This window comes from Arvicanthis niloticus, chromosome 4, assembly GCF_011762505.2.
Source record: "Arvicanthis niloticus isolate mArvNil1 chromosome 4, mArvNil1.pat.X, whole genome shotgun sequence".
Taxonomy (NCBI): domain Eukaryota; kingdom Metazoa; phylum Chordata; class Mammalia; order Rodentia; family Muridae; genus Arvicanthis; species Arvicanthis niloticus.
Genome location: NC_047661.1, coordinates 87,409,382 through 87,423,305, shown reverse-complemented (window position 1 = coordinate 87,423,305; position 13,924 = coordinate 87,409,382). Strand labels below are relative to the sequence as shown.

The following is a 13,924-nucleotide window of genomic DNA, read 5'->3' as shown; positions in this document are numbered from 1 at the left end:
GAAGGCAGGCAGGGAGGCAGGTTCTTTCTCATCTCCTCCTTTACCAAGTCCAAAAGTATGGTCACCCATTGATGTTACTGCCCTATCTTCCTTGGATAATAAAATTCACCAAGCTCAAGTTCTTTACATTAAATGATGGAATGTTTACATAGAATTTACCTATTTCTTCCCACCCAATATTAAAACCATCTCTATTTACAATAACCAATACCAGTTGTGATTTTTGTCTAGAGAATCTTAAGTACAAAATAGCGTCCATAGATGTTCATTCTACATTCTGTGTGTGTGAGAGAGAAAGACAGACAGACACACACACACAGACACAGAGAGAGAGAGAGACAGAGAAAGACAGAGACAGAGAGTCAAAGAGAGTGTGACAGAGACAGTGTGTGTGAAAATGTGTATGTGTGTGAAAGAGTGTGTGTGCGCATGTGTGTCTATGTGAGTGCGTGCGTGCGTGCGTGCGTGCGTGTATGAGTGTATGTCTGGTGCATGGGTGTGTATGTACTCGTGAGAAGGTGGACATATGTATGTGTGCATATGCACCTAGAGGCCAGAGGGTGATAGCCAGTGTCTTCCACAGTCACTCTCTGTGGTGGATAGCCCTAGCCTCTTGTTGTCATAGTAATTCCACTCCTGGGAGGGGCTGCAAAGGAGGAGTGAATCTTGTAAACCTCTGTCCAATCAAATTTGTTAAATAAAGGCTACAGCCAGTGATTGGGCAGTGGACGAGGAGTGGGAGGAGCCAAAGGAGATAAGAGGAAGACCAGGAGAGGAGAGGAGGGAGAAGCAGCAGAGTTGGCAGTTGGTTGAAGCAGAGGGCAGTTGGTGGAGGGCGAAAAGACGAAGGCCTTGACCTAGGAAACCACAAGTTGTTAAGAGCTCTCATAGCCGGGGAAATAGTGTAGTTTAATGGTGAATCTGCCCAATCTAGGTATGCAGCATTCATTTGATACTTACTGACTTGTGTCTTTTCTTCTATGGACTTCCCATGGGCGAAAGATTTACCGCAACAACTCTCCACTTTATTTTTGAGACAGTGTTTTTTGCTGAACAGGGAGTTTGCTCATTCAAGTGGACTGGCTAGCCAGTAAGCCCCAGGGATCCTGTCTTTGCCTCCCCATGCCATCATACCTTGCTTTTCATGTGGGTTCTGGGGATTAAACTTGGGCCCTGTGCTTGCCTGGCAAGTACTCTGTGGGATGAACTATTTTCCCAACCCATAGATACAATTTAAAAAAATATTTTAAATTCATAGATACAGATACTAAGCATCCAATATAGGTATTTCTTACAGAGTTGGGTACTATGAGTACCTTGAATTCCCCAGGAATACTGTGTAAACAAATATTTAAACATCTAACTAGTGATCCATTAGAAGTTTGTAGATAAAACTCTAAGACATTCTCAATAAGAGATGGGTCTATACTAAATCTCAAATTAAATTATACTAAATCTCAAAAACTGTATAGTGACCCTAAGACGTAGAAATTAGGTGCTGGAGAGATGACTCAGTGGTTAAGTGGTTAAGCTCTTCCAGAAGACCTGAGTTCAATTCCCAGCAACCACATGGTGGCTTACAACCATTTATAATGGGATCTGATGCCCACTTCTGGTGTATCTGAAGATAGCTACGGTGTACTCATATAAATAAAAAAGTTTTGTTTTGTTGTGTTTTGTTTTTAAAAAAGAAGTAGATATTAGATTTCCCTTTTTATCAATTAAAAAATGGGGTTAAGAAAGATGAATGTGCTCATGATCACCACTAAAGTTCAATACCTGAGATCCTGGACCACATCTGCCTTCAAGTATTAACTCAGACAGGTTAAAGCTTGGTATAATCACGAAGGTGAAAAACAGAGTAAGTCCATAATATATGCTTCTTACGTGTCTACCAGTCTTTACTCACCCCCCTTTATGTCCCCCAAGCCCAGCAGCCAACCTTGCCAGGAGAGAAAAACAAAAGCATCTGTGCCTCAGCAGACTCCTTTAATGCACATGTTCCTTGGGAATTGGTTCAGAGCTGTGTTTATCAGGACCATTTGATTGACAACTGGGTCCTGTGGAGGCTGCGACAGATCAATAGACTTATTAAGAAATCATAGCTGCATGGTGGTGTATGCCTTTAATCCCAGCACTTGGGAGGCAGAGACAGATGGATCTCTGTGAGTTGCTGTTATACAGAGAAACACTGTCTTGAAAAACCAAATATAAGAAAAGAAAAAAAAAAAGGACAAATTATACTAGTCACAATCACAGGGTATTAAAGGTTTCCAAAGTCTATCAACTAACGCTTTCATTTCAAAGCCTCATAGTTATATTACATTTTATACAAGGGGGCCTGGAGGCTTAGAAAGTCTGACTGTGATCTCAAGGAGCAGGAAGGAGTTCACAACTATACAACTTAGAAATGGAGTCTATAGCCTCGCCTTACCTCTATGGCAGACAGACTCACTGACTTAAAACCTGTTGCTGAACTTCCAAGTGAAGCAAGCATCCTGTCTGGACACCTGGGTTCACCCCCAGCTCTCAGCCAGTGAGCTGTCCCCTAGCTTCAACAGTAGAACAGTCGTGTGCCAGAAGGAACCTAACAACTCAACAGGGCATCTAGCATCAAGATGCAAGGGGTGGAGACATGCAAATGAGACTAACAATCTATTCAGGCTGCTAAACATGTGCACAGCCAGTATTCAACCCTGACGTGAAGCTCATGAATATTCAGACAAGAGAAATGCAGTCATGGGCATCCATGTTTCTCCTACTTTGCTTCCCATTCTCCAAGAATATCCAGAGTTGGGTTGGTGCGATGGCTCAGAGGGTAGAGAGAGGTGCTTGCTCTCAGGACTGAATACCTGAGCTTACAAGATGGCAGGGAAGGAGGACTCCTGGGAGTTCCACAATCTTCTCATGCTTGCCATGGCGTGTGTGTACCTGCACTTACACACACGCACACGCACATACGTGTCAAGACTATTTCTCACACGCTTTCACGGAGACATCAGTTATTCTCATCAGCATCTCTCTCCACAGGGCACAGCAGCACCCATCCGCAGAGCCACTTTCATAGTTTCCTGTCTTAGCCTTTATGGATCTCCCCACCTTGCCTTCCCAGCACTGCTCCACTGAAGTCCTTCATGCCTTCCTACAGACTCCTAGGGAGCCACCTCTGAATACAAAAATCTGTACGATGGTCGATGGTCGTAGTATTTTAGCTTTGTTAAGACACACCCCTGGGCTCCACTCAGCACATAAGTAGGAGGCTCATGAACTGTTTAAATGGATAGCACCTATCTAGTATATTAAACAAGATACTTTGATAAAAGTTCCCATTTGACCCTCTGAACAAGTAAAGTGTACACCTCTCTAATTAAAAAAATAAAAACAAAAATGGCCATGGTGGTATGTGCCTTTAATTCCAGCACTCAGGAGTCAAAGGCAGGCAGATCTCTGTAAATTCCATGCCAGCCTGGTCTACAAAGTTCCAGGACAGCCAGGGCTGTTAGAGAAACCCTGTCTCAGACATTCCCCCTTCCCCTCCCCGCCCCCCCCCCAAAAACCCCGACAAAACAAAACAAAAAATTATGAAGGTCAGAGGTAAAATAATTTTCCATGATCACAGAACCATGAATGCAGGAGAGCCATAACTCAAATGTGGGTAATAAGATATGTCTTGGGCATTTTGTATGTAGCAAATTAATGTTCTGGATCCCTCATGACAAAGAACAAGTCATATAAACATCAGTTTAGAGCTACCTTGTCTGAGAAGAATTAAAGTGAAACTGTCTCTCCTAGTTCAGTCTCTTGGTCCTTCAGGGTGTTGAACCAGACTTGCAAACTGGCAAGAGTACTACTTCTGTATTAGAACTTAACACCCAGAGCAAAACCTTAGCTAAAGTCAACACAGGAGAAAATCTCAGCTAAAGCCAACACAGGAGGGCTGGTAGCCAGAGTCCCTGAAAGAACCAATGCTCATTTTCTTCAGCTGACAGTAAATCAAGTCAGGTAATCACAATGGATCTTCACAGGTTCATAGACTCAAAGTCAGCCAGCCACATAGTTTCAAATACTCATGTTGCTGGAAAGAGGATAAACAAAAACAGTTAGAGTTTAGAAAAAACAAAACAAAAAACAGAAGACAACAAACCTCACATTTACTGCTACATAGTTATCTGGTTATCAGTATGTGCTTGGGCATCCAAGCGAGTAGCCTTTATTAGCATTAAAATTCCCAGCCAACAAGGGATGATAAACTATTACTCTCTCTAAAATAAGAGGCAAGAGTTCTTTGTAATTGCCTGGAAAACATCCTACTGTCTTTTGAGAATGCTCACATGTCACTGAAGCGACCTGTGGGAGTGGCAGGCCACCATCCCAGATGTGAGTCCACACTGTGTGCAAGCTCAACGGGCAAGCTAAGCAGCCAACATTTGCTTCTAAATTTGGAATCAACCAATAAACATTTGTGATCACAACCTCTGGCCTCTTCTTCCACATGGAGCACAGAATTTAAAAAAACAAAAAAAAAACATTCTTATGCTAATCCAAAACTTCTAGAATCATTGTAGACAGGGAACTGACAGACAGAGACAGAAACACCAAACAGAACACAGTATTAGAGCAGAGGGCTTCTCAGCCAGATGCCACAACTTGGGTTTTTACAGTGGTTTCTTGGGGCTGCATTAAGGGTTAGCGAAGGAACAATGGCTCAGCATTTAACTAGACCCCACATGTCCAGCTTTCACCTAACAGTCTATTGACTGAGTCTGTCTGAATGCCTTCAATCCAACTATCTCAAAATTACATTCACTAACCCATTTCTGAAGGGAGTCACAATTAAACAATGGACCACCTAGACCAGACACAAACAGAATGCTTTGTTCTTCAGGCACCATTACCCCGTAACCCACCTACACATAGACCTCGAGGCCACAAAGTGGGATGAACAAGTTTGTTTCTAAAGGCACAAGAGAAGTTTTGATTACCAGGGCAGAGAACTGGGAGGTGCTAGAAACTGACAAACTCAGTAGCTATTTTATAATATATCGGGACCAACTCTTTCTAGAGATGACTGCAAACCCAAATTTGATGAGTTTTCTGCCGCAACATTAGTTCCTCATCATATACTAGTCTCATTTCTTCTGCCTCAAAATGAAGTTATAACTTCGAAGATGATGGAGATTGAGATGATGGGAGATAGGTCAGAACGTGTGGAAGAGGAGGAAACCTTCTCTCTGGCTGGTGCCCACTAGCAGTGCCAAAAATTAAATGCCATGTGGTAATCATACAGGTAAGAGCTCACCAGTGATGAAACTGAGGAGCACAGACATGGCAGTCACCATGGGAGTCCAGTGCCTGCTGATAAGACCTGCTTGCAAATGGCAGAGCTCAGAAGAGCGTGTGAGCCTGACATGAAAAGGCAGTCACTGTCATTATTGCAGAAAGATCCTTTAGAAACTGACCAGAACAAGGGCTGCTTCCAGTTACCTTCCCCAGCAAAGACAAAACTCAAAACTTCTAATTACAATTTGCAATTCGTAGAGGCAAATATTTGGGGCAGCTGTGAACTTCCCTGACTATTACGCCACATACCTTTTCAGCCATCTGTCACACCTGGCTGGCCTTCTAATCTCATGCTAACCAAAGCTCAGCCCTTCGGCAGAGCAACCTTTCCTGAGGTGGATGAGAATTCCTCACAGCTGCTGATGGTTCCTCCCAGAATCCCAAGCATGTGTGGCTTTAACATCCGGCTCAGAGCAGTCTGCATGGCAGAGGGTTCTTTCCAGGGGCCATGGCTTAACCAGGACCAAGAAGGCCAGCCTTCCGAGGTTCCCGTGCCTTGACCCAAACATGAGTGGCAGTAAAGGGCTTGTAAAAAGTGAGATAAAGTAGAGTGGGAGTGGAGTGTGGGAAACGGGGTGGGGGTGGGGGTGTAGAGACAGAATGAAGCCGGCTACCGCTGGGAGTAAAGGAGGCAGCCAGGAAGTTCTGGGACAATTAAAGGCAACAACCTTCAGATTTCCGGGTGCTACAAAGGTCCGGCGATCCTCAACAGGCTGAGAGCAGCAGCTCCCTGAACTAGCCAACAGACACACAGAGTGCTGTCAGCCTGGACTCCACCAGTGAGGCAAACAAACACATGCATTCTTCTCGGTGCTGAGGCCTTACAACAGCCTCTCTACAGGGCCTGTTTACTTAAGAAACCAGATGCTTTGATGTCGGGGTAGGAGTTGGGAAGTTATGTGTAACGCAGTAGTTAGGGACAGGAGTGGAGAGGGAGAAAGAGTGAGCAACAGCTCCCGGTCCTATTAATCATAAGTTTAGGAACTTTTAAGGAAATTATCCAATGGTCTGTACACAGGAAAGAGAAGGAAATTATGTCAGCCACCGCTGTAACTCTGGCCAAGGAAGGCATTTCTGCTGTTTCTTTAAGGCAGACTTTCATGGCTACCCTCAAAGGGGTGCTTATGGGGAAATGTTTTGAAGCAACCCAACTTAGCAACCAACATTAATAAAAATAAAAATCTTCTGGGTCTGCTCAAATTCTCCCATGTACAAAGGTTATGTGTGCTGTGAACACTCCTCCAAGCACATAAAGGCATCAATCGGCTCATACTGGGGCCTGACATTGGTTTGGGGTTAAGAGCAAAAGAAGGCTACGAAAGTTTGTGGATGATCCCTAAGAGGGACAGCAAAGGCTTGTAACTTACCGAGTGTAAGTATCGGGGACTGTGAGTCCGCTCGTACAGAGCCTGCTTTTTATATACTCTTGTTTGTTTCTCATAAGCATGCATGCTTAGCTCCATTTTAAAGATTAAGGATGAGCTGTGAACGCTTAAGTAACTTAGTGAAGATAACATAATAACATTTCGAGAACCCACATGCAGACAGGAGGCACGGAGGGCCCCATGGCGCTGCAGGGCCTTTCCTGCCATGCCAAACCCTCAGAAAGAGACCAGGAAGTGTAAATTTTTATTTATTTACTTATTTATTTATTTTTGGTAAGATGTAAGTGGTGACCTTCTGCCTGCATCTTGTTGCCATTCTTTTTGCTGCTTTAGTAACAGCCAGTTCTTATGTCACTGTCTTAACATCTGTTCTTCCTATTGATAACACTGTAACTAGAAAAAAGTATTCTCTCCAATCGCTTGCTTAAATCCCACAGAGAACTGAATCATTAAGACCTCCATGCGAACAACACACACCTTCAAAATAAACACAGTCTACTTGAAAGGCTGAAAGTGAAAGGAGAAGAGACAGGGAAGTTTGGGGGAGGAAAGGGTCTCATGAGTGATGGAGCCCATGTCACAGCATAGGGTGGAAGTCCCTGAAAGCCACTAGACAGGCATATACTTTGTAGACTTCTAAAGATTAAATGCTGGCGCTGAAAATATGGCTTAGTGGTAGCAAGCACTTGTCTAGTATGAACAAGTATGGAGTTCGATCCCCAGCCCGTGCAGTGGTAATGCACTGTCAGGTCTGAATTACCTTTGTAACTTGGCAGCTCCTCCCCCTCCCCCCCCCACCCCATCTCTGGGCCTTTGGAAAGCATTCACGTACACTCATCATAGGACAGGAAAAGAACACCAGGCTGTGAGAAATAAGAAATAAGAACTTCTGCTTTGGGGGGAGAGGTGAATTGGATCCTTTCATATTATATAGAAAAATAATTACTCCAAAGAACATCTTCCTACTTCAGCTGTCTGAAAACATACAGTGTCTCTGACAATAAATAAGTAAATATGTTATTCTGTGATGCTGCTGCTTTTGTTACATCCTGTAACAAAGGATCCCGCAACACCAGATCTTTTCAGTCTGGTATATAGAGACGAATTATGACATCTGAAGAACAGCAGGTTACTTCCCAATTCCTGAGAGGAAACAGAACCTTCGAAAACTAACGCAATGATTTCTAAGCCGAAGGCTCCACCTTTTTTTCCACAATTACAAAAAGGATAAACTCTCTTTGAAGAAAATACTATGCAAGGGTAACAACTGGGGGCAGGGGCAGTCATTTTAAATAACTGAAGGGGGAACAAAACCTAACAAGCTGTAACTAAGTAAAATTAACTAGAGAGTGCCCTTTGCATATGAACTTCAAAGAAGAACCAGGTTTCTCATCTTTTTTCTTCGGAACTGGTATACTGTATGTGACATTCAACCAGGAACTGTTGCAGATTTGAAGATGGATCATCCAGCAAGAGAAGAATTGCAAGGAAACCATGGACCTGGAATGATTTGCATGAATTATCAGTGGCAAAAAGTAAATCCTTTCTCAACACCCTACTGAGAGAGAGAAGTCCACACAATTTTATTTTCTTCATTAAATAGGAAGACTTTTCAGTACTCATTCTACTCTCTCTGATTGGAGAATTAGGTCACAACTAACAAGTATGGATCTCAAAAGAAAGCCCAAGGAAGGGGACACTGAGATTTGGGGGATACTAAGATGGAATGTAAACCAAGAACAGGTACAGAACTCCAGCTGCCCACGGCCACCTCCATGAACATTTTCTCTTTGGAATCAAGAAAGATGTAACACAGAAAATACACTGAACTAAAAACGCTTTTCCCACGCGTGGGTTGCAACAATTGTTAATTTTAGAAGAAAAAAAAAAAAAAAAGAGGAGGAGGAAGATGCCCTAGTTGCGCTGAAACCAAGACTTTCCTAACAATTTCTCAATGCAGCAATGTGTCAAGGTTCAGATACTTGTGGCCAAAACAGAAGCACCACAACTTTGAAAGTCTCGACAAGAGCAGGCTTAGAGTATCTGAAGTATGTTTCATAGTTATTAGAAATTAGGACAGGATAGAGAGGTCCGGGTAAGGGTTCAACACAAGGTTAGAAGTCAATTTTGAAGGAGTGAGACAGATCACAGGATCTCAGCTGGCTGCAGGTCACACACAGAAGCCAGTACCAGTACTTGTGCAAAGAAAGTCTTATCAACGTTGGTCAACTTAGAAGGAAACGAAGCACACTGGAGTCTATCTCCAGAATGGGTCTGGAGCAAAGGGATTTAAAGAGCCTGTCTGTCGTTTGCAGGGCTGACTGGTTACAACCCAGACTCTTGTTTGGGACAGTGGGCAACTCTGTGAAGCCATTAGATGGAACTTCTGGATAATTCTGACTGGTCTGCAACTGCTTTTAATCTAGGTCCTAGAGGCCATTTTCTGTTCTCCGGGTCTGCACACAGCATTTTGGTTCGGAATGACTCTCAAGGTCGTTTTGGGTCAGGTCAGAGGGTTCTGAGCCTGCATCCTGAGAAAACATCTTGAACCGTTTATATTTTTGAGGGAGCAGCAGAGATGTCATTTCACGGTTGGGTTTCAATGTCATTTTTGTTTCCGTGCGTGTTCCTTTAACTATGGAAACACAAGCTGTGACCTAACAACTGCTGTGGGATTTCTGGATGCCAGCCTCACCACCCCAAAAGTACCGACCCAGGGAGGGCACACCTCTGCTTCTGGGCAGCCCAACTTCTGCGATCACTCAAGGGGTAATTATGCCTCCAGCTTCCTGGTAGGTACCAGCGTTGGTGGACCCAACGTTCTAAATTCGGGGTGGGGGCTGGGGGGAAATGGGGATGACCGGGAGATTCTGACAACTTAAGAAGCAGAAGCAAAGAATGCGGCGAGTCGAAGTCTCGGATTGCCTCGCCTATGACGACACACAGCCCCGCGGGCCGCAGACACCCCGGCCCCCGCCGCCCCCGCGCCTCGCCGCCATCCGCAGCCGGGGTCTCGCGCTAGCCTCGTAGCGTGAAGCGGGAGCGAAGGGCCGCCGGTGGGCCGCGGGCCGGGAGGGGCGACCCAACCCGGGGGGCGACGGGGCCTCGCGCGCTCACCTGGTGCGTATTATTGGTCAGCTTGGCGATGAAGTCCGGGAGGCGGCCGCAGTCCTCGTCCTCGGCGGGCGCGCTGCGGCGCCAACGGCCAGCGCGGGGGACGGGGCCCCCAGGCGCGGCGGCGCGCAGCCCCCAGCTCACCCCGACCGGACCGGCCCAGCGCAGCAGAGGAGGAGCGGGAGGCGGCGGCGCGTCCAGCCGGTCCTGGCCGACGGCGGCCGGCGGCAGCAGCTGCAGGAGCAGGAGGAGGCCGAGGGGCCAGCGCAAAAGGCCGTCCGCAGCTCCCCGGGGCCGCTCCATCGCCGCCGAATGCAGACGCCGCTGACACCTGCCACCCGGCGCGCCCGCCCACCCCCGCCGGCGCTGCGCCACACCCCCGAGCTCGGCCGGGCGCTGCTTGGATACGCGCAGCCGGGCCTCTTCACCCCCATAGGCTGGCCGCCTGTCCTTCTTCCCCGACCCACTCCTCATTGGCTCGCGTCGCCTCCGGCTTCGGGGGTCCTGGATTCGGATGCCAAGATGCGGGACTGATTGGCTGGAACGTGGCAGGAACGGCTGAGGTCATTCCCCACCGTTGCTCGGCGTCTGCGGGCTGGGCTCCCGGAGTTGGCCTAGGGGTTACCCCCCTCCCCTCCGCGTTCAGCTTGCGGGTTCGCGGCGCCTCGGGAGACCCTCGGGTTAGGATTGGGTCACGTTGCCTTCTCTCTCCCTCCCCCCGACACCCCCGCCCCTATACAGCCTCCTCCAAACGCTCCTAAAATTTTCCTTCGGTGGAAACTGCGCCTGGAAAAGCCAGGGAATCCCTGAACTACTCTCAGTTGGAAAAGGGGCTCCGACATAAACTGGTACATCAGGATTTTATCGCCGGCTCGCCCATTGTCTGCTGAAGGAGCCAAGAAGGTGAATTCGAAAATTCTATGGGGCAGAAGAACATCATTACACCCGTGACTCATGGAAGCCGCAGAAGTCTTTCCAACATGTTTGGCCTCAGTCACCTTCCTCGTCTACAGGGAGGTAGTCCAGAGGCGAAATTATTTATTGGCTTCCCCGGACTTGGAAATGTAGGTAGCTTTGCCACCAAGTGTAGGTATACGGGAAGAGAGTTGCCTGAAGCCTTTATTATATATAATCATTTCAGTACAGGCACATTGTGATTTTTAGTTACCTAAAGCATCCATAACCCCGCAGTGAGTGCATTGCACCCGTTCCCTCTCTGAATATGATGCCTCCTAAATTAGTACCCCACCTCCAGTAAATAAACTTTCCACTGTTCCCTACACCGCAGAAGCTGCTCACACAACTTTTAGAACATGCAGTGCTGGTAAAACCAGTTCTAAATCCTTAACTTCACTCCACCTCTTCCCAACATTTCAAGATGTTCAGTAGGAACTCACGAAGCCAGATAAAACAATACAAAGTATGCAAAATGTTATACCAGAGTGAAAGCAATGGGAAGTTGCTTTTAACTTTAACAGTAAACCCAAAAGAGTGTTTTGCTGTACAACATAATGGTAAGCCTACCCCAGTATGTACATCGAGTAGTCCAAACAAAACTATTTACATATTTAGGGTTTTTTCCTCTCCCCAAAACCACAGTAAGAAGGGCGATGTGAAGCTTTTGAATGCCGAGCAGGATGGCAAATCAACAGAAAAGTCATCCAGTTTCTGAGCTACTGAACAAGATGAAAACTGATGAATGTGTTTCTTTCCAGAAATATAAACGCCACATTATTTTTTTAAGCACAACTTATTTTTAATTCGTGCCAAGTATGGATTAGATCACAAGGCAGTCCGTTACAGTAGCATGTGACCAGTTACGGAGAGGAAAAAGGGGGCTACAAAGGAATATTTCTTTGTTTGGGTGACAAAGATGAATGGTCTATTGTCTTACTATGGGGAAAGAAGAAAGCTAACTCAACAGTGCTACCTGCTGGACAAACTACCAAATACATCTTTTAGGTATTTAGTACAATTAACATTTCAGTTTTTGTTGGTTTGTTAGTCTTTTTGTTTGTTTGTTTGTTTTTTTTCCCCCAGGGTGGCTTAAAATCTTTGATCCTCCTTTACCAGCCTCCCAAGTTCTGGGACTACAGGTATGTGCTAACACTCCTGTCTCAACCTTAACTTTTTAATGTATTGTTTTAGTTATATTCTTAACAGTGTCTCTGAGTTTCCTCAAACTGGTAACTTACCCACTGATTTTTTTTTTTTTTTTTTTTTTTTTGCCATACCCGAGATTAATCCCAGAATCTTACCCATCTTGGGCAAGCACTGTACTTCTGTATTGTAAATGTGAAATATTATACATGAGATCTTACTTTCCCCCCAGAAGTATGTAAATTTTACAAATATGTAGTTACAACTGTATTTCCCCCAAATTTATGTCACAAAAATATTAATATGAGGCAATTATAACAAAGCCATGCCTTTTTGTAATAAGATCATTTCTTGAACACAAGTAACCTCAACATTTAAAGAAAAGTAAACATCTCTTTGAATTGTGCACACTGTAATTATAGCAGATAATGGTATTTACTGTTTTCTCAGTTATAAAGTACAGACACCCGGCCTTGTCAATAGGAAGAACTATAAGCTGGGAGAGCTACACTATATTTTCCCTTTGCTTTTTCCTCTGTATATTCATGAGTGACACACCCCTTCAAAGTGACATATTATTTTCCACATCTGTATTTATCAGTACTGGACCTGGAGCAATGGCTCAGCAGGTAAGAGTTTACAGCAGACCAAGGTTTAGATCCTAGCAACAGGTGGCAGCTCACAACCACCTGGAACTCCAGTTCCAGGGGACGCAGTGCATTCTTCTGCCCTCCTGAGGCTCCCAACACGTACTTGGGTACATGTGTACGCACACACACTTACAAATTAGGTTATTGCCTCTTTTCCCCACTAGAGGTACTTTTCTTAGACTACAGGAGACCACAGATGGCACTTTTACAGCTATGACAGTTTCCCAATAAAATTCTTAAATGACAGGTGGTTTGAATAAGGTTGGCCCAGTGAGTGGCACTATTAGGAGGTGTGGCCTTGTTGGAGGTGTGGCCTTGGAGTGTGTCACTGTGGGTGTGGGCTTTAAGACCTCATCCTAGTTGCCTTGAAGTCAGTCTTCAGATGAAGATGTAGATCTCTCAGCTCCTCCTGCACCAGGCCTGTCTGGATGTTGCCATACTCCTGCCTTGATAATAGACTGAACCTCTGAACCTGTAAGCCAGCCCCAATTAAATGTTGTCCTTATAAGAGTTGCCTTGGTCATAGTGTCTCTTCACAGCAGTGAAACCCTAAGACAATGACTAAGTTGATACAGGATTTTAAATATATCAATGTAATTTAATAGTACATTGTGTACTACATAACTGTTATTTAGTATTTAATTGTTTTTACAATTTAAAACAACTGTACCCAGGGGCTAAACCTCACATCCTATATTTATAACAGGATTAACATCAGTAGAAATATGCAGAATGTTGATAATAAAGCCAAATTGTTTTCCTTGTATGTGTATATATATGGCAAAACTTCTTCCTGTGCTAAAGTGCGGTTTTCTTTTTTCTTTTTTTGTTTGTTTGTTTTTTTGTTGTTTTTGTTTTTCGAGACAGGGTTTCTCTGTGTCGCCCAGGCTGTCCTGGAACTCACTCTGTAGACCAGGCTGGCCTCGAACTCAGAAATCTGCCTGCCTCTGCCTCCCAAGTGCTGGGATTAAAGGCATGCACCACCACTGCCCCGCTAAAGTGCGGTTTTCAAACGTGTATCAGCACAAGCTACTTTTCACTACACTATGAATTTTGTATGAAATCAGCTACCATATTGTTACTATTTAATATCAGTGCAATTTCCTAATGAAAGATCACACAAAGCCCAGCAAATAATTCCTAAGCCATCAATGAACTGCAATTGATTCTTCACCCTCAAGGACCAGCCATGCTTCAGAGAGTGCAAACCACATCTCAAACTGCTGTTGAGACTCAGCCGTTACTCAAGTCTTGGTGATCTGAAACCTTGAAAATCTTGAGATCATGTCCCAACAGGTTTTTGCTAATTTAAAACAATTTTTAATTTTTAAAACT

At 44.9% G+C, this 13,924-nt stretch overlaps 1 protein-coding gene across 4 annotated transcripts in view; it reads right to left on the bottom strand.

The window, feature by feature from the left end:
* Window positions 1-10,173, bottom strand: part of Sort1 (sortilin 1) — a 75,498-nt gene extending 65,325 nt beyond the window's left edge. For 2 of the 4 annotated variants that reach the window (XM_034499982.2, XM_076933133.1), the window contains exon 1: window positions 9,843-10,173. In XM_034499982.2, the coding sequence (XP_034355873.1) occupies window positions 9,843-10,142 (300 nt within the window). In that variant the 5' untranslated portion in view covers window positions 10,143-10,173. The remainder of the gene's footprint in view (window positions 1-9,842) is intronic. The other 2 variants (XM_076933134.1, XM_034499980.2) reach the window with 2 other exon arrangements.
* Window positions 10,174-13,924: the final 3,751 nt, after the last annotated feature.